The 25000-nt window shown below is 45.3% G+C and overlaps 2 protein-coding genes across 10 annotated transcripts in view; one reads left to right on the forward strand and one right to left on the reverse strand.

Moving 5' to 3' along the window:
• Positions 1-11599, reverse strand: part of FIRRM (FIGNL1 interacting regulator of recombination and mitosis) — a 36892-nt gene extending 25293 nt beyond the window's left edge. For 7 of the 9 annotated variants that reach the window (XR_008994906.1, XR_008994905.1, XR_008994907.1 and 4 more), the window contains exons 1-8: positions 10929-11599; positions 8471-8510; positions 7267-7355; positions 5739-5843; positions 5116-5256; positions 4217-4382; positions 2756-2840; positions 1080-1218 (exon numbers count right to left, since the gene is read on the reverse strand). Coding sequence is in view for 4 of the 9 variants with exons in the window: in XM_057494972.1 (XP_057350955.1) it covers positions 1080-1218; positions 2756-2840; positions 4217-4382; positions 5116-5256; positions 5739-5843; positions 7267-7355; positions 8471-8510; positions 10929-11588 (1425 nt within the window). In the remaining 5 variants the exon portion in view is untranslated. Of the gene's footprint in view, positions 1-1079; positions 1219-2755; positions 2841-4216; positions 4383-5115; positions 5260-5738; positions 5844-7266; positions 7356-8470; positions 8511-10928 lie in introns of those variants that run through there. The other 2 variants (XR_005027818.2, XM_057494974.1) reach the window with 2 other exon arrangements.
• On the forward strand, positions 11461-12885 carry METTL18 (methyltransferase 18, RPL3 N3(tau)-histidine). The gene has a single exon (XM_036900951.2). It carries the CDS (start codon positions 11720-11722, stop codon positions 12839-12841), a length of 1122 nt encoding a protein of 373 aa, XP_036756846.2. The 5' UTR covers positions 11461-11719; the 3' UTR covers positions 12842-12885.
• Positions 12886-25000: the final 12115 nt, after the last annotated feature.

The raw sequence follows: 25000 nt of genomic DNA on the forward strand, positions 1-25000 counted from the left end.
GGATACCAACCAAGTGCCTCCCTTCAGCAAAGGGAGGGTCAGAAAGGCTGCGCAGAGGTGGGGCCAGAAAAGGAAAAGGAGAAAGAGAGAAGGGGTGTAAGGGGAGGCTAGACCGGAGAAAAGGGGGAAAGAGTAGCCCTCCTAGTGCCGCTCCCCACCTGCTCACCAGCCTCAGGCCCCACCCCCACTGCCACCTCCTCCAGGCTGTCTGTTCAGACCACCCCTGCCCCAGGCACTGACCATCCTGAGGAACCAGGGGAACCCCAACACATCCACCCAACAGCTGCTGGCAGAACAGCGTAGTTACAAAGGACTTCCCCACACGAGCCTGCAGGCCTACAGCAGGAAGGGATGCAGTCATTATTTTAGGAAGAAATACTTAATTCATTTTCCCACTCAATTATTACAGGTAGCTGTTATACTGCAATTTAGGACAATTTTCAGTTAAATAAAATTTAAGGCCTAGTCTGAAAACAAAAGGTGCTATGCATAACACTATTATGGGAAAATGAACTACAATTCCCAATAAGCACATTACACATTTTTAGAACACAACGTGTTTCATAAATGGGATGCCAAGTCAACGCTATGGCTTCTTGAAACGAAAGTACACTAAGTATACTCTAATTTCACAGGAATGGCGCGTGCGCGCACACACACACAGACACACACACACACAGCTGGACAGAGCATCACAACAGGCTACAATGGGCTGGGGAAGAAAAGGCTGACTGTGAGCGTACGAGACCACCTGACATAAGCACAGGACTAAGGCATTAGGGTTTCATCACAGGTGGAAAAGAAGGAAAGGCCTCCAAGGAGAAGGCCTCGACAGACCAGTCAGTCAGTGAATGCGGGCACAGGCTGACCCTCAGGGAGTAAGAGCAGTCGGGTGCCTCACGCAGCGTTCTGGGTGAAAGTGACTGTGCCCTAAAAATAATCCCACACACTGAAATAAGGAAAACAGAAACAAAATTAATTAAACCCTTTTACGCAAACCGATCCAGAGAGAAGTGAGATACAGCAATTGCCAGAGGAACGGCGAGCTCCTGTGTGAAGCGCGGCCAGAGCGGGTTTACCTGTGCGTCTGACTCTGCCGTCTGCTCGGCCAGCTGCACACAGGAGTGGAAGGAGAGAAGAGTGTCCTCACACAAGCTACTGACCACGGCGCTGTGTTTTAGCTGACTCTTTATCACTGCCTGGTGCTTAATGCTCTGCCTGAACGGGTAAAAAGAACAGTCTCCATGAGTGACACATCAAGTAACTCAGGCCCATAAAAACGAGACTTGAGGAATGTGTAAAAACCCCAGTGCATCACAGGCGTGACCTGCGGCATAACTAATATGCCAACTTGACCTCTGAAGCTGCCGTGTTCATTACTGACTTTCTATTCCTCTTTAGAAATTAACTCTCATGTGTGCCAGGCACTCTGCTAGGCCCGGGCGACAGGGAGGCAAATGAAAAGGCACAGTCTCTGCCCTGTGGGTGTGGGTCTTCTGGCCCAGCCAAGACACAACACTAAATAACTGTCGGGACAGTTAACCAATTACAGCTGCAATAAATGCTAAGCTGAGAAAGCCCAGGACGCTGCAATGGAAGCCTCATCTAGCTTACTCTTGGAGGGGGGATATCACAGGATGCCACCATGCAGATGCGGCTCCTCAGCAGGACTGAGTAAGAAGCAGGCGTTAGCAAGGTGCAGAGGCCAGGACACGAGCCTAGGCAGAAGGCAAAGCTGTGAAAACACTCTGGGACAGGACAGTCGGCAATGCCTGGGGGCCAAGAGCAGCAGCGATGGGCTGGTGAGGCAGGCAGGGCGACAGAGGATCTGGCTGTTCCCCTTAGTAAAATGGGATGGATTTTAAGTAGCAGAGTGACAGGATCTGATTTACATTTTTAAAAGATCAGACTCAATGCTAGACAGAAAATGAACTGCAACGGGGCGTGAATGGCAGGCACTCAGCGATGACGCAGTGTGTGACTATCACTGAGCATTCGCTATGCGCCAGGCAGCACTCTAAGCACTTCCACTGATAAACCCAATTGCTTCTCACTGGACTCGAAGGTGCTACCAGCTTCCCCCTTTTCAGATGCGCAAACTGAGGTTTAGACAAGTCACCCAAGCTGCCCAAGGGTCCAGGACGAGGGGCCGTGGACTGGGCTCACGCTCGCGCAGTGGGGCTCTGAGGCGACACGCTCACACAGCACTAGCATCCGTAGGCAGCTTAGTGACCTGTGTGCAGGAAAAGCACTGAAAACCTGGGAGTACTTCACTGACCTTTAGTGTCTATGCACATGCAAAGTAGAGGTTCTAACCCCTTTCGCATGTCGACTGGACCCCTCCCACCCCCCAGCCCCAGTGACCCTTCACAATGCTCCAACTAAAGTTACTTCATAAAGGGACTTAAATTTGAACAACTTAAAAGCAAACAATGAAGGGCTGACATTCAGCTGTCATTGTAACTGGGCATTTGTCCAAGCCTGGAACTAGGACATGTGACAGTTGGTTAACTGAGTAACAGGCCAGAGGTTAGGGCCCGAAGCCCATCCTTTCAGAAGTACTACTAACTGGGTATAACTACCATTTGAATCTCGGAGGCAGCAGGGCAAAGAAGTTCAGTTTGGTTTGGGACCTACATGAACAGTATCTGGATTATCAGACAGTGGTGCAGTAAGCACTATACACACCCATACAAAAACTTTGCAAGATTTTGGACATGGAAAATGTATTACAAAAGTTTTTTTAAAAACTTACTTAATTATAAATTTCCAAGTATTGGCATGAAACGCATGGTCCATACTGGAAATGACAGAGCAGATATCCAACAATGAATGAATAACTACAAAGAAATAAACAGAACTCTGAAGACATTCAAATGTCACATGGGCTGAGTTTCTCCAACATCTAACAGTTATCTACTGAACAATTTTAACATTTGTTAAAACATCTACTGCATTTTGAAAAGAACTTCTTGAAAAGCCTTACTGATAATAAGTGTCACACTTTTAAGGTTTTCATAAATTATAGAAAATTAACTTTTGAAGTTTATTCCTACTGTGTCACCTAAATAAAACTGAAAATGATCAGTGGAATAAAAGTGGTGCCCTATTATAACTAACATTCTACAGATACTCTAACCTGAATGTCAAACTGCTAAGGAAAGAAAACCCCACAAAGACTTAAATGACTTTGCACAGCACCCAAGGAAGGCTTCTAGCCTGCCTGTGGTAGGTTATTTGCAGGAATGGCCACAATACCCACTCCTGTGTCCACACCCTTGGGCAATGTCCGTCCACACCAACCCTGGGCTTGATGTGCTTTGGCCACCAGGAAGCAATAAAGCTAAGGCAGCAGAGGCTTGGAAACGCCCACATTCTGGGGCTGATTTTGTGCTGCTCAGAAGCCCTGATGCCACCACCAGGACACTGAGCCTGCCTGGTGTGGGACCCACCATGGCTGGCAAGATGCTTCTGCCTCGGCCAATCTCCGGCTGAGGCCGCTGACCCCACACATGCGACGTCACAGCACGTAGAACAGACAGCTGTCCCAGGGGAGCCCAGCCTACATGCTGACTCACAGGATCATGAGTAAATAAGAGTGGGTGTCTTGATCCAACACATTTTGGGGCAGTTAATTAAGGAGCAAATGGTTCTGATACACAAACCAACTAACTCTCCTTATACTGAAGCCGGACGCAATCACAGCCTCTGCCCTTACAGGTCACAGCACTGCTCCTCCAACTGGGTCCCCATCCGTTAGCGAGTGAGGGCAGGAACACAGTGGCCATCTGCAGATCCCGCCACAGCTCAGAACAGAGCACATCACGGTGGATGGGTGTTATCTCGCGTGTAGTGTGTAAATGTGGATGACACACGTCTGTCTCCCGGGAAGGAATGCAAACTTCCTTTCTTACTACATGAGCTGTGGTCTAAAAACTCAAAGGAACCTGCCTCAGAATCTGGGCCCTTCAGAGAGTATAAAGTTGTGTGATGTTCTGTTAATCACTGTGGAGAAATTTCCTAAGGCATCACATGTCTATCTTACAAATTCTAAAATTTAGATAAAAAACTTGTCATGTAGGATTTAAATTTTTTAAGTCATAATGAGTAAGATTATCATGAATCATTAGATAAAATGTTGGGTTCAGTAATTTAACTGACAAGCAATTTATTGTCAATCCATATCACATACCAAAGAGCAAGTTTTCGTACTCACCTACTACCATATTCAGAATGTCGTCACTCTCATCTATTAAAGGGTCCACGCAAACCATATCCAGCAGTTCCATTAGCTGCTTTTGAAGAGAATAGGCCTCCTTGAAGAGAGCTTGGAGGAGGTCTGAAACAAGGTGTAAATGCCCAGAATAGACAGATTCACTATTCTGATCACAAGTTTAAAAAAAGAGAGAGAAAAAAAGCAAATCATAAGCAGCATAAGAGCGAAATTACTTTAACTCATTCTATCAGAGCTCTTGAATTTAACACTTTTTACCAAGTCACATAACTCACTCATTACACAAATGCTTAATAAACATCCACATACAGTGTACTTCAAGAGATGCAGGCATGAAAAAAACATGATTTCTGACCTCGAAGGCCTTGCAAATACACAACTACTGGGGAGCTCAGCAACACCCAGTCAGGAGCACGGCATGCTAGCCCTGTGACCAGGACTGACCCTCACTCGGCCGACAGATGGCAGCACAAGGACAGGGTTTAGGCCCTGACGCTGCCTCAGGAAGGCAGACACAGACTAAATAAGGGTCAGTGTCCCTTACAGGCACCCGACCATCAGGGAATTCATGTGACCCACCAATGCCAGGACAGAACGATTTCAGGATCCCTGTGACTTGACACAAATCCTTATCACTTCTTTCTTCATAAAGAGGCAAAAGGATGAAACAACAAAGAAACCACAAAAGCCCACCATTTACAACTTCCTGATAACCACTTATTTTGAAAAAATACTTATCTACATGCTATTCGTTCTACGGAAAAAGTCCATTCCAATAACATAGGATAAAATGCAGACTCTTTTAAACAAACACTATTTCACTTAACCACCCTGTCCACGGACGCTAGGCTATTTAAAGTGTCCTTAGACCCATCACTCACCTTACAATGTACAAATGTACTTTTGATTACATGAAGGACTGAGGAGGGCAGACTATTGATACTCTCCAGAACGATGGATTCCTGGGTGGCACAAACATGCTGAACGCATCCTGAAAGAGCTCCTAGGAGCTGCACCATTGTCTGGGAGTAAAGAAAGAAGTTTCACTCAGAATGTTTTCTGTGCATCGAAAAGGCATCAGACAGTATGGTGGGTGCTTGGGACACAGCAGAATGCAAAATGGGTCCTATGTTCCTCCTCCACAGAACTTCAGTCTACCAGAACTACAAATACCGGGACAACTGCTAGCCATTTGGTTAGGGAAAAAAAGAAGTTGGAGTCCTAACCCACACATCAAAGCACACGACAGGCATTCTACACATATGCTCTGAAATTATAGACAGAGCATGCTATCTGGACTATATGTCTCCTGTACAAGTTCAGATATTCACTCAGCACAAATGTGTATAAAAACTCAGAATTTATGTTTTTGCCCTTCATATCTTTAATTCTATCAACTTAATTTCAGCATTGGGCCATTATATAAAGAACATATATTGGTACAAAAATCTTCACACTCTTTAAGCTCCTTCCCCCACCTCCCCTTCTATTACATTGAACATACTTGTAAAATATTCCTTAGAGTGGTCTGGATTTCTACGTTTTGGCTTGATAATCCTCTAGCGTGACTGGTTAATTCACACATCATGTCATCAAATAATTCCACAGTCTGTGAATACGAAGCAGGTTATAAACAGGAAAAACAGAAATCACTGGAAAAGGAACTACGTAAAGAAAAAAGTCAAATGATTTGACTTTCTATTCGTATCAGCCATGGGATATTGTCAAGCTTACCTGCACCTAATAAATATATATACATTGACAAATATATAAGTAAACATACATACATACATACATACATATATATATGTAAAGTATTTCTATATACAATCTCTTAAAAAAAAACGTCAGACATAAACTGGTCTTCCTTTTCTGTGGTTTGAATCTACTTAATAACGTCCATTAAAGAAAAAAAAATCAAAGTTTATTGTTTTGGCGATTTAACAAAGGAAAAGGCTAGTTTTTACACAATACGAAATAACAATTTTAACCATGGCCATTCCTACAGGTATTTACAAGGTACTTTCCGGCGGTGCTAATGAATTTGTGCTGAATTCCCTGTTCACCCGTCTTCAACCAAGTTCCCCTTTGACCCACCCAAAATAGTAAAAATACCTTCCTGGGTTAGAGGCACAGCAAGTGCCTCAGAACTAAGTGTCTTTGTGAAAACTTAACCAGCCTAAGTAAGACCTTAATAACCAGATCTTGCACAACAACTTAAATGGCCTAAACCTTGCAAAAATAACACACAGCCAACAACACAAACAACCAAGGAGGATATTGTTTCCCACAGCCTCTTAACACTCAAAATTCTTCTTTTCATCTCTTCAATAGCCGGACCTCTTCCTGGTGGTCAAGAACAAATTCTAAGAAACTCTTTAGATAGAGAACAACTGAGTAAATATGAGTAAAAGGAATGCAGATTATTTACTTAAAAACTAAACCTTGAAATCAATTCCAATAAAAATTATCATTAAAAAATGCTTCATTTTGGCAACAAAGTACCTTTAGCACCCTCAGTTAAAAACAAAGTTAGGACTGTGCTTTTCAGCGAGAAAAGTGTAATGTGTATCTAAATGGTAACTGTGGTCAGTACATTTACTGTTTTCTCTGAGTTACTATATTTTATCAATCCAGCTTTTTTTAAAGAGTTTGCTTAAGAAATTTTGGCACCATTTTTCACACAGTGAAAATCACAATTATTAATAAACTCTCAGAGAAGATACAACAAAGGGACTATTCAAATTTTCATTTCATTAAAATACAAAAGGATATTAAATTGGCTACAAATAATGCATATTCAATGATAAAAGATCCATACTAACTAAAAATATAAGTTTTTGATCACCTGGTGATCACTTAATACCATCCTATTCTCACATAAGATCTATTATTACTGCTTTATTTGTATTTCAAATATGTTGGCTACACTGCAGGGAAAAGCCACAATTAAGAATAAATGATCTAAAACAGGCTAGATTTCAGCGGCCTTCCTAACACGCAGGCTGATCGAGATGCTAACAGTCCAGTACCTTTGGCAGCACTTGTGAGAACAAAGTCTCTTCCAGTGTCAGGTGGTTCATATGAGGTAAAAACATTTCCACAATAACTTTCAGAATTTCTATAAAGCAAAGAGAAACATTTTGTAGAAATATTAAGTCATGACAGCCAACAAAGACCACTGCCCTCTCCCGAATGCAAGAATGTGTAAGTACGACCCACCCAGAGCTCTGTACAGTTTCAAAATGGTCTATTCTACATAGAGGAACTGTTAAGTTCTGAAATAATAGCCAAAAAACCAAGATCGAACTCAGGAGAAGGAGAGACCCATACATCTATCCATATGAGGACAAGTTTATGGATGGCAATGATCTACTGTCATTAAAGTGATTTCAGAGATTATTTAAAACCATGAAAAAATGTTCACAATACTTTGAGGATAAATGAAAAAGGTTCCAAAGTAGTATAATCCCAATTCTAGTACAAATAAATGTGTAGATACACAGAATAACAGACAGGCTGGCAGGAATACACAGCATCAAGATGAGAATGTTCTGTACCAAAATCTTAACCATTTTAGATTAATGGATGCTTAATTATCTTTCCTGCTTTTGTGCATGTTTCAAATTTGATACAATGAGTAACTCTCATACTCAGGATAAAAAATAATTGTTACTTAAAAAAATTAGACCCCACCAGCCAACACAGCTTCAAATTTACAAATATTCCACAACCAAGTGCAATGTAAACAGAATCCATGAACTGTGCAGACCAGTCTTAACTCTCCACCTCTTCTCCTAACTAAATAAATCACATCAAATACAGTGAATGAACAGATAAAGACAGAAAGTCAACTTTTTCCACAAGACAAATCTGTCATCACCTAAGCAGTCAGCTTTTTGTAACTCAGAAAGTATTTTCTAACTGACACTAAATGTAGTTGAGGCTGAGAGTTATTAAGCAGGCTGGGAATGTTTTACATGTCTAACCAGTTTAACAATTTAAATTAACACTTCAAATTTACTGTGTGCTTACACATGCATTATCACACAAAACACTTTTGGATCTATCTAAAATGGAATTTTAAACTTTTTAAGTAGTCTGATTTGGAATAATTTGGTCATTTTAAGTAAATGAAGTTTCCAAAGACTGTACAGGAAGATCACCAGGAAGGGAATAACATGAAGATGTGTGGGACTCAGACCTTAAAGGAAACCGTGCAGTAAGATTACTTACGAATATGCTCCATCCAGTTGTCAGAATGCTGATACATAGAGTAAAAAAATTAAGGAAGATACTAGTATCGCAATTATAGGATATTCACTATTTACTAAGAATAAATGTACAAAGGACCCTTCTTGAAGCTGAAGCAGTGATCAGTAAGAGACTGAATTTAGACTCAAATTACTGGCTTAATTTTTTTTGCTTTTAAAAACATTTATTAGGTAAAAGCAAAGAATACAATGAAAATACTTCAAGGAAATATCTTCAAAATTGCTCAGAGATAACCTTGCCTTTTCAAACTATCTGTAGTCACAACACATTTTTGAAAGATGAGAAACTGCTGTAATAATCTGTGGATTTCTGGTTTCTACAACAGGAAATTTCCTCTTCCTCAGTGTGTCTACAGTACTTTGAGCCCATCTTAAGCCATTCATCACTTGCTCTTTTCATGCTTCCTGCATACCCAGGTTACCAACCTTCAGACTGAGGCTGTTCTCACACAGCAGCAGCTTACAGACACACGTCAATAAATTTTCCTACGTTCATTACACGAGTGACGTTATAAACTACATACTCATATACCATCCAGATGTTTTACTGTAAAAAATGATAGTGTTAAAGAACGTGTCACTACGAAAAATAAACCATAATCCCATTACATTAATACAAGAACTGATTCTTCTGAAATCTTACTAACAGAATGGAAAAATTTCAGTGAAGGCCAAAAAATGCCTAGCCTCTTTCAAAACGAAACACAACTTATGATTATGTAGACATGCAGGTAAAGACTGGAAAAGAGTATGTAAAACACAAAACATGAAAATAATTATGTTTGGGTGATGGGATTGAGGATTTATGGAAAAACTTTTCTTTCATTTGTCAAAAATTATGTTGAAGGTAAAATACAACCAAATGGTGGGGGAAAAAATTGTCTAATGAGACCTTCAGACACTTTAAAACATAACAGCATTTTTAGCCCTTAACTGAATGCTGAGATGTGCCAGACACTAGTCTAGATGCTGAATACAGTGAAGACAAAATTCCTGCCTTTGTAAAACTTACAGTGTAGGTGAGGAAAAATGAAAAAAACAAGCTAATTTCTGTTAATAGTAAAACTGTTCTTTAGAAAACTGAACAGGGTAATGTGATAAGCATGTTACAAACTGGAGTTTTGGGGTGACTACTTAAGATTGAGGGCTCTGAAACGGGCCCATGGAGGAGGTGACATATGAGCCGAGACCTAAATAAGATGATGTACAAAGGGCTGGGAGAACTAGGCTGAGGGGTCGACAAGCATGATCTTGAGACAGGTGAGCTTCCCATATCTGCAGATAAAGTGTGATAAGCTAGGCAGGAGACGACAATGCTTAGAGAAGCCCAGCCCTCAAAGGTAACTTCGGATTTTATCCTCATTTTAAAAGCCAATAGGAGGTGATTTAAAAAGGAAAAGACACAATAGTATGTTTTCCACTCTGTGAGTTTTTTTGGAGTGGATTATAGAACATGAGTAGAAGCAAGGAAACTATTAACAATAGTCCAGGTGAGAAGAGGTGATGGCGTTTGGAACGGAGCAGCAGCAATGGAGATGGAGGGAAGTGGATGGATTCAGAAACAACTTGCTGACTGGATGTGAGAGAGAATTAAAGGTTTCGGCTGGGGAAACCACTTACTTAAATGAAAAAAGTGGGAGGACATGTTTGGGTCCTTTGGGAAGTTTGAGATGCAAAATCAGGTGGGGATGCTGACTTGAAATTACTGAAGTCCGCTCTACAAGCTGTGTTCCTTATCTTTGTTCCCCCAAACCCTCACACCCCGCATGGTACATATTCTGTACTTTTAACTGTTGGCATTAGGGATCAAAAACCAAATTCTGAGGACAGAAATTCCGCACCTGCAGGATGGCTAAGGGCGCGCTCAGGCATCTAAGTGGGATCGTGCCAAAGCCGGGGCCACGGACTTCTCCGTAATGCTAATTACATCTGGCTTTTGCTGTAAAAACGTGAGACTCTCGTGGAGTATTTTTTCAGTATAGCTTTATGTTGAAGGTGAGCTCAAAGATGTAACTTTAAACGTTATCTTTTACAACGAAGGGCTAGGACCCCAGGCACACTTTCAACCGCAAAGGAAGCTACCGAAAACAGCCTGCAGCGGACGAGACAGTTAAGTCACCGCAACCCAGGGGGCGAAGGCCGGTTGGGCAGCAGCTCCTTCCAGCCCGCAGCTACGGAGAAGGGCGGAGGGCCGGGGGCAATTCCCTTTCCGAGCCCCTCTGCAGCCTTGGCTCCGGGGAACCGCGGCCTTCCGCTGCCCCTCAGCCCGAGGCGCGCGCCCGGGCTCCCCACTCGGGCGTGCGAGCGCCGGCAGTCTCCCCCGGCCGGCAGCCCGCGCCGCGCCCCGCCGAGCCCAGGCCCCGCTCGCCTCGGGGGCGCCCGGACCCGCCCGCCCGCCCGCGGAGGCCGGAGAAGGATATCAGCAGCTGGGGCAGGACAGACGGCAGCTCCCGGCGGCACAGCGCCTCCGGCCAGCTCCTCACCTCCCCCAGGGACACGGCGCTCGCCGGCTCCTCGCGCTCCTGAGACATGCCGCCGCCGCGCCCGAGCCCCGCCGGCTCCCAGCCGGACCGGAAGCCCGCCTCCGGGACCGGAAGCTTGGCGCCGGACCGGCAGGCCTTGCGAGCTCTCCGCCGGCCTGCCCCACTAACCACAGAGAGGAAGCGGCTTGTCTGGCACGCGGAGGACTCGACTCGGTGGTGCGCGCTCTTCGCGCGGAGACTCCACGTGTTGCCGGGTTCTGGGCGCCGAAGGCCCGGGAGCTGGAGGGCCGCGGGCGTCCCCAGGCCTGGGTGGCCTTGCACGGGGCGTGGAGGCGCCGGGAGCGCCCGGGCCTTGAGGGGCAGGCCGGGTCGGGCTCGAGCTGGGCCCGCGGGGAAGGAAGGGGGCCGGGCAGGCCCCGTGGACAGGCTCCACGCGGCGGCTGGCCACGCGCCCGGCCCTCGCCGGAGGTGCCGCCCCAAACTGCGGCTTCGCGGCCCCCGGGTGCCCCGGGCGCAGGTGTCCGCGGACGCACACCCGCGGCTGCCCGAGCGAAGAATGTGAAAGGGGCGGAGACCTTCAGAGGCATTTGGAAACATCTCTAAGTATTTGTAACTGCAGCGCCAACAGAACTAATTGAATAACTGGGGCAGGTTACGCGTGCGCCACCCGTCCGTCCAGAAGTTGAATCTTCCTTCGAATTTAAGGATTGTGGGCATTTAATGGCAGGATGACTTTCCAGTTTAATTTCACCATAGAAGGCCATCTGGAGAGCGAACTATCGCCCCCTGGAGATGGAGCTCTGGCCCTGGATTCCTTACAAGAGCCTCCAGTCTCAGAAAGTCAAAAAGGTAAACACAGGGGCAGAGAGTGTTGTGCAGAACGGTTTGACCCACCTCGGGATCGTCTGCGGCCTAAGTCAGCGGGAAGGGCGGCGCCCTCTCCAGACGCAGACAGCGCCCTGAGGGCACCTAACAGCTGGGGTGACGCGGAGCCACCTGGTACACAGCCCCGCTTGACAACAGGTGCCAAAGAGCATGCTGTGCCTAAAGACCTAAAGAAGGTGTTAGAAAATAAAAGGGTGGAAAGGCTACCAGGTCTCCAGCCCGCTGATGGGCCAGCAGTGAAGACTGTCCTGTTGAAGGAGAACCCTGCTGGAGAGAGCGCCGCTGCAGAAGGCCTTTCTGCTCATTCAGATCTAATTCCAGGTGTTTATGAGGGAGGCTTAAAAATATGGGAATGTACCTTTGACCTCCTGGCTTATTTCACGAAGGCCAAGGTGAAATTTGCTGGGAAAAAGGTGCTGGATCTTGGCTGTGGGTCAGGGTTGCTGGGTGTCACTGCGCTCAGAGGAGGGGCCAGAGAAGTTCACTTTCAGGACTACAACAGCGCCGTGATCGACGGAGTGACCTTACCGAATGCAGTGGCCAACGCCACCTTGGAAGACGAAGGACATGGTGTAAACAAAGCAGGTATGGAAAGGTGCAGGAAATCAGAAGGGGCACAGAAACTACGTAAATGCCGGTTCTTTTCTGGGGAGTGGTCTGAGTTTTGTAAGCTTGTACTAAGCAGTGAAAAACTCTTTGAAAAATACGATCTCATCCTCACTTCAGAAACCATTTACAATCCAGATTCTTACAGTTCTCTGCACCAAACCTTCCTTAGATTGTTAAATGAAAATGGACGGGTGCTTTTAGCCAGCAAAGCACATTATTTTGGTGTAGGCGGAGGGATTCATCTCTTTCAGAAGTTTGTAGAAGAGAAGAATGTATTTGAGACTAAAACACTTGAAATAATTGATGAAGGACTAAAGAGATTCCTAATTGAAATGACTTTTAAGCACCCTAGGTAATGTCCTCTGCGTGCCCTGGTTGAAATAAACAGAATAACCAGAAACTTTGAGTGTTCTATTTCTGCTTTGCTGTTATTTTTCCTGAGATGATGATATTTGTTTGGTTTTGTTTATCCAAGACCAGACCAGCTAAATGAGCAACCTCACAGTTGCTGGGTGAGACCAAGAAAATAGGGTACCTGAGCATTTGTTGAGATCTCTGGTCATTTTGAAGAAAGTTTCCTATTTTCCCCCTTTCTCCCATTGTTAACATTATATAAATTTGTTCCCAGGAACACCTGCCATTTCTTTCTCAAGTGTGAATTCCTTCCCAGTCTTTGTTAGTTCCTGTTCATATATGAAGTGCCTGGTCACATCGCCATGCCCTTAATCTAAGGACATATGTAACACATCACTAAACACACTGACCCTAAACATTAGACTGCAGGCCTTAGGGGACTAGGAAGAAGTTTGTGTTTTACTTTTATATTCATTTATCTCATATCATGAGAATTAGTATGCTGAGCAGTTGAATTCACACTGAAGTGCTCAGAGAAAATGAAGGGGCGTCATGGCGGGGAGTATAAAAGTGATGCCGGAAACCCACGGTGCTTGGAGCCAGGGAAGCAGGAGGCGAGGCCTCGAGTCGGTAGGAAGGGAAATAGGCAAGAGAATTGCAGATTCTGGGGAGCGTACACTCCCTGCTAGTTAAATAGTAGGAAGGAGAAAGGGGGGAAAAACTATTTTGGCTCTGGAGCAAAATTTTTCATATTTAACACCTGAAATTGGGATCTGCCTTACTATTTATAAAAACAGTATAGTTGGCAGTATTTTTTTCTTTCTTGGTGTTACCTAAAGTAATGGTACTTCCAAGATTCAATGAAATAGTGATACTGGATATCTGTTAAGTAGGCACTCTATAGGATCTCACTTAATATTTATAACCTCATGAGTTATATATCAACCCCATTTTAATAATGATCACAATAGCTAACAATGTTCAGTATTTATTATACACAGGGCGGAAGACCTTTACATATACGAACATTTAATATTCAGAACCCTGAATTAGGTTATATTTAATATTTATCATGTTCCTCACCTTGACCCAGAATCTGGACTTTTCCTCTTCTCAACACCTCAGTGGTTGTAATCTTACCAATGCCTCCTTTTCATCAAATATTTCTCAGCACCCTTTCATTCTGAAATGAAAGTCATAGTTTAAGAAACTCATTTGCACACATCATTAAGAATTACATATATTTACGTAAGTCCTTAATGTACATATAACCATGCAGAGGCTCGTACCTGGGGTACCACACCTCCAAGCGCACAGCTGCAACCCCGGGCCCACGGCCAGATGAGGTACCGCAGGCCCTGACAGCTGTGCGGGCGGACTGAGGAGGCGCAGCACCCTGGATAGCAGCCCATGCCAATAGTATCAAGGGTTTTCAGGCCCATGGGTATCTCAGTTCTCCGAGGTGAATTAGCCTCCCAGTGAGGTGTCATCCAGGAACCTGGCAGTCCAAGGGTAGAGGAGACACAGAACAGGACCTCAGCACAAGTTCAGCCCGTAGGGAGCAAAAACAAGTGCACAGAAGCCCCGTCCTGAGAACTGGATAGTTGTGGGCATTCAAGGTGATGCAGGGGTTACCACAGCTGCCCAACGGCTGCAAGGAGACGAGATATGAATTATGGCGACAAATCCAGGAGGACGCTCAGGTCACTTTCTCTTATTAATAGTTTAACTCAAACATTTAAAGAGGCACAAGACATGCTTTGGAGTCCGACACCTTGGGTTAAAAGTTCAGTTTTGCCATCCATAAAACGGGGTTCATGATAGTACCTCCTTAACAGTTCTTTTACACGATATGCTGATGCCGAGCACTTACCATGGTTCCTTGCACATGGTTCCTATGTCTAAGTGGAAATTATTTCCAAGGATTGTCAAAACAAAATTCAACCAAGTAAATGTGAAGGTTAAATCGGCTTTATCCAGTGATTGATGAACCAGGGAGAATCCCACCCAACAAGGAGAGAGATGCTCCCAAGGGCTGCAGAAAGGGAAAATTTTAAAGGAAGTCATCAGCAGAGAAAAGGATTATTTAGTGTGTGGTCACCTTGCTTTGAGGACAAAAGGGTCTTTTAGGTGGATTACCTCATCTTCCTTTGAAGAATGGACAGCATACATGACACATTACCATACTGGTGCTGGCCAGAAAATTCCTGGTTAACCAGTTAAGACTATATATCTGAGAGAGGCTGAACCTATAGTTGGTTGGTAAAAGGGTTGGGCGTTAAGCCCCAGTTTGGTGACCTGGCCTGGTGATGGGACTCCGTGCTGGGCCTGTGGTTCTCATAGTATTTAGCCATCCTGTTTTCCCAACCTAATAGGGGCTTTGTTCACTTCTGTTGAAAGTTGCGTTTATGCCTTTACAGTTTACAAACCCCAGGTCAAAACTGGAGGAAACAGAACTGCAGACCCACCCGGCACAGCCCCACATCCCCTACCACCCCGCCTCGACGCCAGCTCACAGTTCTAGCCCGTCCCTCTGGACGCAGTGGCGGGCAGGTCATCAAGGATGAAGAACGCACCTGGCACAGCAGCTGCTGAAGCCCAGCCACACACCTGCTGTGTTCTGCTTTGACTTCCCATTTCTCAGATGTGCCTGGACACTTGCTTCCCACTCCCTGCCCCACAGAAGGCTTTCTGCCCTTGACTCAGAGATGGGAATGTCCTCGTGCTGACCAGGAGGGACACACCTCCCCATGCCAACTGACACGCGCTGCTGTCCGTGGAGGAGATGGGTCCGCTCCTCAGCTGGAGAGCAAACTCGTTGAGAGGAGAAAATAGGTCCCCACTTCTCCAAGCCTCCGCAGCGCTTTACTCGGGTGCTTGACCAGCAGCTGCAGGAAGAGAGGACAAGCCTGGTCCCAATACACTGAACAGCCAGGAGATGTGTGACGCCATGATCTTGATTCTTTCCTCCACTGCAGCCGGAGTTTCCAGGACTTCCTGCACTGTGCTGCGGTGGCGGGGTGCTCGCCAGCGTCAAGGCCTTCCTGTGGGCGGAGGTGCGCACCCCAACCCGGCATCATAGGGGTGCAGCCAGCAGAGAGGGGCCCTGCCACGAGGGGCCTTCCCTGCAGCCTACGAACGCCGCTTCTGGGCACCAGGATGGTGGGAGGCCCCAGGACGTCGGTCACCACTAGACAGGTTCTCACAGCTCCCATTTCTGTCTCCCAGAGGAATTTAGAGTGAACTTGGATAACCCCTGGAAGTGGGCCACCATCTCTGGAGGGGGCTGTGAAGGGAGGTGCCCCTCAGGACAGGGTGGGTGCTCTGTTGGAGAGAAACTATGCAAAAGTTAGCAACAATGACAAAGAGCTGGGTGTTCTGAATTTACTAAGAAAGGGGGGTGTTTTAGCTCCCACAGAACAGGGTAAGGGGCCATCGAGGCTCTCAGCCTCCCGAATGTCACGCAGGGGCTGCCGCAGCTCTCCCTGTCTGTGCTGGGTGCTGACACCCTGAGAGAGCAGGTGCGAGGGGTGCCTTTGGCCGAACGAGGTGGGAGCCTTTGCAGAGGAACCAGACGTGCTCAGCCTCAGGGCCCCCAGATGTCCCAGCCGTGCTGCGCTGGATTGCATGCCTTTGTGCAAAGGAAAGCCCCCACGCAGGGTCCGCCGACGTGAGGGGCACCGTGGGGCAGGGGGCCGTGCTTGTTTGCCCCCCTCAGCTCTTCTTGGGAACCCTGTGGCTTTAGTCCCACACATTTCCACAACTTCCTGGCTGCTGAGACTTAGGAAAATGGGCTGAACATCAAGAGAACCATGTGACACCTGCTAACACAGGGAGCGGGGCTGTCAGAGAATCAGCCCGGACTGCTGGGGGCGAAGGCAAGATGGGAGGCAGGCAGGGGCTGTGTGTCCCCCTGGGCAGCAGGCGGACTCCAAGGCAGTGCTTGGGCCTGGGCTCGGGCCGCAGAGGCGAGGGGTCCCCGCCTGGGGACACCGCAACCCGTCACCGGGTGAGGCTCCCCAGACACGCCCCTGTCCCTCCAGGGGCCGCACTGACTCCTGAGCTGTCCTAGCCGCCCGGCAGCAGCGAGATCCTGAAAACCTGCTAACTGGTCCAGCTGGCCGCCAGTGCTGCGCAGCTCTCCACCTTCTCCTGCCTCCTCACGCGCCCAGCAGGTGCCCCCAGTGGGACTCGAGTCCTGGTCCCAATGCACTGGACTCCGGGCACTAGACCGCCTCTCGGATGTGCAGCTACAGAGTGGGCAGTGAGCCCCAGAACGTGGCGAAGACAGACCCGGCCGCTCTGCGAAATCACTTCATCAAAGAGACAAGCAGGAACAGGGGCCACCCCCGTTCTGCCAACAGAAACCTGAACAGGAACGGTGGGCCTCGTCCAAACTCTAAAATGTGCTGTGACTGAAAAGTCTTCCAGACCTCTGCCACCCTAGGCTAAAAAAAAATTACGGTGGATTTCTACAAACTTGATTCTGAACTTGTCTTAAATAGCATGGAAAAGAGTGTTTGGGGAGGGGACATTTCTTGCAGAGGGAGAATTCATGTGAAAAGGTAGAATAAAGCTTAGAGACTCAAAACGCAGCCTGCTAGTCGCTGGCACAGCGCCTGCTCCCCAGCCAGCCTCTGTGCCAGCTTTGTATGGTACCTGCTTTCTCTCCGTCTGCACCGTGACGACCTTCAGAGGCAGCCACATTTTCAAAGACCAGGTTTTCTCCCCTGCACCTCCCACAGACTGAATTCTGTTTCCTGTTTGCTTTGCCGTATTCAAGCTTCTCCAGGAATTTTATGAGAAAAATTTCTAAAGAAATGGCTCCGAGACACGTTTTCTAGGAAGAATGGCGTGGATGTTTGCAATGCTCCGAACTTTAGTTCCTTTAACAGGAAGTGTGTTCAAGCATTTTAACCAGGAAACCACCACTCTCTTAACTTTCTGACTGCTTTTCATTTTCCCAAAGTGGGAAAAAGATCTTTCTCTGTAACCTCCTCCTGAAAAAATTCAGGAACTCTTCTTCCCTGTCTCCTACAGTTCTGTGGCTCCACATACAGAGAAATAAACTCAGAGTCAAAATCACCCGAGATTTTTATGTCTCTAGTAATTTTAGTTTGCGATCATCTATTATTACCATATAGACATTATATCCAATTGCTTGGAAATAAATGACAAAGTCAATGTCAGAGTCTGAATGTAAATTATTTTACCCATAATTTGTCTAAAGGGACGTCTTGGACGGGCCCAACACTTGGTCACACATACACATGCACGCAGAGTTCTCTGTCTCTCCGGAGGACTTTACTGACAGGAAGAATTGATTCTGTCCCAGATGCCACCTCCTGGGGCCAGTCCCTTCATGATTGATTTTCTGCCCTATTCAAAAGCCAAATGTGTTCTCATTTCAACAGGAATCCACCAAGTACTTATTTTGTGTAGGAACGATAATTTCTGTCTTTAATAATTTCTGTTAAAGGAATGTAATTCTTGGAAGAAAAGGTTACTCGTGTTTTGTATCTGAGCACACTTCTAGTCACACTGCATTTCTCCTGGATCTTTACAGAACTGCTGGGATGAGTAGAAAAATCCCCAAGTATATTGGACTTCTGTGTGTCTCCCTTACTGTGACTCGGGCATTTCCTTTGTTAATCTCAGGACTTTGTCAAATTTAATTTATGAAGGGTCAGAAGTTCACAGGAAATAGAATAATAGATAACTGATAGCTTTGAACTCAAGCCTTACAAGAAGACAGTGGTATGAAAGCAAAATACAAAGTCAGGGCCTAGGAGGGAGAGGAGAGAATGAAGAATGGTAGGCAAACAGGGAATTCTGTTCATTAAAATTTAGAGCAGCAGAAAGAATTCTGGGAAAGATAAGGTGGAGAAGCCCAAGAAACAAGACTAGTCAGGGAGCTAAGAGACTGCCTAGAATTTGCACAGTAGTTGAACTTTTAAACAAATGACTGGAGGTGGCTTTGCTGATGACTCAAGGGACAGGGTTGTGTGACTAAGGTAAGAGGCCAAGGAGAAGCATTTGATGCCAGCTGGTGACCTTGCGGTGTTCCTCGCATTTTGTCCCAGCGGGAGTTCCGGTTGATGGGACAGCACTGCTGAGCTTTATGCCCAGAACAACTAGACACCCGAGTTTGCCCAAGACCATGCCAGGCTGTACCTGTTGTCTGTGTCCCATCTAGTCTAAAATTCTATCACTTTCAAAAGTATACGAACATGGACAGTAATTAACAAAAATTAACTCAGCCTATTTCTACCACTTTATAAATATATAAGCATTATATGTCTATATAATTTCATAATTTTGTGGAATAAGTCACAATTGGAAAAAATCAATAAATATTAACTTCCAATTGTACGCCAGGCACTGAGCTTGAAACGGGACACAGAGGTAAAAAGACATTCTCTGCTTTTAGGGAGCTTCCAATCTAGGCTGGAAATAGTCACACCACCAGTGAACCCCTCGCACAGGTTTCTGATGGGATCCTTTTGAGTTTAGAGTAAGACCACGTGCCAGTAATGGGGTGTACAAGGGGGAGAGTGGAAGGGGGAAAGGATGGGTGGGTACTTTCCAGAATCAATCATCTGGGAGTTACATGGTAGATGTTCAGATGGAAACAGAATTTGCAAGATTGATCAAAGAAAGTAAATCTTGACTCTGAACTTCAAGAACTGAGGCAGTCTAGAAACACAGACGGCCTCTGCCCGGGAGGGAGGGGACGAGGCAGAGGCTGAGCAGGAGGAACCTGTGCCCCATAAGGAGGGTGTCAGGAGAAGCCCACCCTTTCTAACTAGAGTCTCTTCCCGCTGCCAGTCCTAAAGGCCAGGGCTCTTACTTGGTTAAGGAAAAGTACTTGTTTCCTTGCCTAGATGTGCAAACAGTTAACACAACAGGAGAGCAGAAATCCTGGCCGTCGTGTTGAGACAGGGATGGCACAGAGAGATTCCTTTGGTCCAGGGGAGGAAGACTTGTCTGAAGACCTCACTCTTGACCTCAGCCTCACGTGTAAGTGTGTTTTCCTGCAATGGGGGGGGGGGGGGGCAGGGCGGAGAGCTGGGTGCTAACAGGCAGGGCTAGGCTGGAAGGCGCAGAGCCTGGGGAGATGCTGGCTCATTGATCACTGACCCTTTAGGAGCAGTATCTCCCCAAGCCCATGCCAGGTGCCAGCCAGGCTGCTGGACTGCGGGACCCCTGGCCCTCAGTGGGAGGGGAAGTGGCTCATGGCTGATAAAGGCTGTGAGTTCAGCATCTTTCCAGTCACAATCTGCCAAAAATCCAGTGTCTCTGAAACTTCACTTCACTGTTCTAAGGGCACTTCTAAAACCCGGTGTTCTTTTAAAATAACCTAACACAGTTTAGTGCTAGTTTTAAGCTGCATCTTTGAGAAAGAATGTTTTAAGAGCGAGTTTGGTCTTTTAAAAGCCTACACCCAAGACTCAAGGAAAATGCCTCCCTTCCTCTCTGATAACAGATGTCTGAGCATCAACCCTTGAGTTCCATGACCCACAGCAGGAGCGGCTGTGACGGGAACTCGTTGCTGCTCAGGAAGGGCTGAGGCCATTTAGGCTCAGCCTGCATTCTTCCCTCTGCTGGCTGCCTAAGGCCTGGCATCTTCCAAACCCTCAGGCATGGTATTTCCTGTGGCCCCTGCACAGGGCTCCTGAGCTGCTGTTTCTCCTCACTAAGAGCATCTCAGAACTGCCGGCCTGGAGGGAACAGGCCCCCAGAAGAGCACAGCAGTGCCGCGGGAAGGAGAGGCCACGGCCACAGAGGCCACAGCTGAGTCCCAGCCCTGGCCCCTCCGCAGCCGTCTGGCCTCCAAGTAGCTGCCTCTTCAGTACAGCCTCGGGTGTTGGTTCCATTTATCCCCACGGAGTTGTGAGTTTCAAATATGATGTTGTTCACTGAAGTTTTATATAAATCTGTGGCATTAGTCTTATTTAAAACCACTGTTCGCAATGCAGGTTTCCTTTCCATTCCCATACGTGACTAAATGCCTCTCTAGTGCCGTCACTGTGTTAATTTAGTTAATTGCTTCCTTTGGTTGTGTCTCTCTGATCAAGGATTCCGATCCACCCGGTGCAAATCTGCCCAGTGCAAATCCTGGCAACGCGAAGCACCAATAATAGTTTTTGTAGCACACCAACTTCATCTCATCCCTCCCCTGGTTAAAATCTTTAATTGCATCCCATTTTCAAAGACTGTGGTCTCCAAAGTGTGTATATAAGATGCCTCATTGTAATGCAGGAAGGAAATATTCAGGACCGTACATTTGCATTGGTTTTTTTCTCTAAAACATAAGAAATAAACCCTTCAGTTATATCCCATGGTGGAAGATAAGCCAGGCGGTCAGCACACACCTAACACTGTCATGGCGACTGCTGGGCCTTTACCTTCCCTTACTCAGGACCACGAGGACCGTGCCTGTGGGAAGGAGGATGCAGGACATCTTCAGGAAGCAGTGGTAAAAGCAGGGTCATCGTGGGAGATTTTCCAGGGGCATTTGGAGAAGGACTTGCATCAGTCCCTCTACTATTCCAGGGGCACCTATCCTAACAGACGCCTGGAAAAGGGCCATGTGCTTCACTCCACTACCTTCAATTTTTCGGTAGCTCTGTTACTAAAGGATAAAGTTCTGATTCCTAGTCTGAATTCCAGACTCTCTTTAAATTCGCCCAAACTGCCATCTCCCTCCGTCTCTGAAACACGGCTGAAACCATCCGGCCTAAAGCAATCTTTCCTTGTCAAAGGCGCTCACCCCGTCAAGACTGCTGGGCTCCCTTCTCTCTCTCTTTTTTTTTTTTTTTTTTTTTAATAATTATTTTTTATTGAAGGGTAGTTGACACACAGTATTACATTACATGAGTTTCAAGTGTACAACACAGTGATTCAACATTTATATACATAATTCTAGGTTCCAGCTATCACCCTACCAAGCTGTTACAATATCTTGACTATATTCCTTATGCTATACATTACATCCTGGATACTAATTTATTTTACCATTGGAAGTCTGTCCTTTTTTTTTTCTTTTTTTTTTTTTTTTTTTTTTTTTTTTTTTGGTGAGGGCATCTCTCATATTTATTGATCAAATGGTTGTTAACGACAATAAAATTCTGTATAGGGGAGTCAATGCTCAATGCACAATCATTAATCCACCCCAAGCCTAATTTTTGTCAGTCTCCAATCTTCTGAGGCATAACAAACAAGTTTTTACATGTAGAACAAATTCTTACATAATGAATAAGTTACATAGTGAACAGTACAAGGGCAGTCATCACAGAAACTTTCGGTTTTGCTCATGCATTATGAACTATAAACAGTCAGTTCAAATATGAATACTCATTTGGTTTTTATACTTGATTTATATGTGGATACCACATTTCTCTCTTTATTATTATTATTTTTAATAAAATGCTGAAGTGGTAGGTAGATACAAGATAAAGGTAGAAAACATAGTTTAGTGTTGTAAGAGAGCACATGTAGATGATCAGGTGTGTGCCTGTAGACTATGTGTTAATCCAAGCTAGACAAGGGCAATAAAACATCCACATATGCAGAAGATTTCTCTCAGAACATGAGGGGGGAGGTTCTAAGCCTCACCTCTGTTGATCCCCAATTTCTCACCTGATGGCCCCCCTGCGACTGTGCCTGTCTTAGGTTGTTCCTCCCTTGAGGAATCTTACCCGTCTCTGGCTAACCAGTCATCTTCCGGGGCCATACAGGGAAATGTGAAGTTGGTAAGTGAGAGAGAAGCCTTATTGTTTGAAAAGGTTAGCTTTTTACTTCTTTGCATATTTATGCCCTGTGGCTTCTATGCCCAGCATTTGTCTTGAGGTATCTTTACCACTTGGAAGAATTATGATACTCGGTAAATTTGATATGAGGCACGAATTCTATTTAAGGGTTGTAATTAGGAAGGAAGAAGAAAAGCTATAGAAGTAGCAGGCGGAAGAAAACATGGGAAGATTGATTATTTCTTTGATATATCTTCTTGTAGAGTAACTTCAGCATGTATAGGTTTTAAGCTACTACTTAAATTGCACACACACATTAACATAATAGGAGTATAGTTACATAACCAAAGCATATCTGTAATTACCAGCCATCTGCAGTGAAACCAAGAAAACCAGTTAGGCACCTTAGGCATTTGTGAAAACTTATCTATGATATGGTGGATATTGTCCAAATGAACTTGAACAGTCTGAGAGAAATCAGACAAATTAAAACAACCCATTCCTGGGGACTGTTCACATGCCATATGTTCTTTTAACAATAAATAGTTTGTAGTTGTAAGACTTTGGAGCGCTACAATTTGCACTTCTCCAAATTCTTGGTTGAGTTCCAACAGTATAGATCCAGTCCAATTTTGTTGTTTTACTGTATGCACAGGCCAGCTTAGATATCTCCTTCCTCATTCCCATGGCAAGTCCAGGAACTGGTGGGATGAGTGCATCTACAGCTGTAGCAGTGCGTGGATCTTTGTTGGGGTTTTTTGATGATCATCTTCTGGCATGAGTCTTCCAGAGAGTGCAGATGTTGGAAGTTCTTTTTCATATCGTATCTTAGTTCATTTTCGGGGTAGCCCAATTAGGCTTTGATCCTCTGTATAAACACAAACAGACCCTTTGCCTACACTTTTATATGCCCTTTATACCCCTGTGTAGAACTCGTTGGAGGTTTCCACACAGGAACTGCCCTTTTTTTTTTTTTTTTTTTTTGCTATCACTAATCTACACTTACATGACGAATATTATGTTTACTAGGCTCTCCCCTATACCAGGTCTCCCCTATAAACCCCTTTACAGTCACTGTCCATCAGCATAGCAAAATGTTGTAGAATCACTACTTGCCTTCTCTGTGTTGTACAGCCCTCCCTTTTCTCCTACCCCCCCATGCATGTTAATCTTAATACCCCCCTACTTCTCCCCCCCTTATCCCTCCCTACCCACCCATCCTCCCCAGTCCCTTTCCCTTTGGTACCTGTTAGTCCATTCTTGAGTTCTGTGATTCTGCTGCTGTTTTGTTCCTTCAGTTTTTCCTTTGTTCTTATATTCCACAGATAAGTGAAATCATTTGGTATTTCTCTTTCTCCGCTTGGCTTGTTTCACTGAGCATAATACCCTCCAGCTCCATCCATGTTGCTGCAAATGGTTGGATTTGCCCTTTTCTTATGGCTGAGTAGTATTCCATTGTGTATATGTACCACATCTTCTTTATCCATTCATCTATTGATGGACATTTAGGTTGCTTCCAATTCTTGGCTATTGTAAATAGTGCTGCAATAAACATAGGGGTGCATCTGTCTTTCTCAAACTTGATTGCTGCATTCTTAGGGTAAATTCCTAGGAGTGGAATTCCTGGGTCAAATGGTAAGTCTGTTTTGAGCATTTTGATGTACCTCCATACTGCTTTCCACAATGGTTGAACTAACTTACATTCCCACCAGCAGTGTAGGAGGGTTCCCCTTTCTCCACAGCCTCGCCAACATTTGTTGTTGTTTGTCTTTTGGATGGCAGCCATCCTTACTGGTGTGAGGTGATACCTCATTGTAGTTTTAATTTGCATTTCTCTGATAATTAGCGATGTGGAGCATCTTTTCATGTGTCTGTTGGCCATCTGTATTTCTTTTTTGGAGAACTGTCTGTTCAGTTCCTCTGCCCATTTTTTAATTGGGTTATTTGTTTTTTGTTTGTTGAGGCGTGAGAGCTCCTTATATATTCTGGACGTCAAGCCTTTATCGGATGTGTCATTTTCAAATATATTCTCCCATACTGTAGGGATCCTTCTTGTTCTATTGATGGTGTCTTTTGCTGTACAGAAGCTTTTCAGCTTAATATAGTCCCACTTACTCATTTTTGCTGTTGTTTTCCTTGCCCGGGGAGATATGTTCAAGAAGAGGTCACTCATGTTTATGTCTAAGAGGTTTTTGCCTATGTTTTCTTCCAAGAGTTTAATGGTTTCATGGCTTACATTCAGGTCTTTGATCCATTTTGAGTTTACTTTTGTATATGGGGTTAGAAAATGGTCCAGTTTCATTCTCCTACATGTAGCTGTCCAGTTTTGCCAGCACCACCTGTTGAAGAGACTGTCATTTCGCCATTGTATGTCCATGGCTCCTTTATCAAATATTAATTGACCATATA

This window comes from Manis pentadactyla, chromosome 19, assembly GCF_030020395.1.
Source record: "Manis pentadactyla isolate mManPen7 chromosome 19, mManPen7.hap1, whole genome shotgun sequence".
Lineage (NCBI taxonomy): Eukaryota > Metazoa > Chordata > Mammalia > Pholidota > Manidae > Manis > Manis pentadactyla.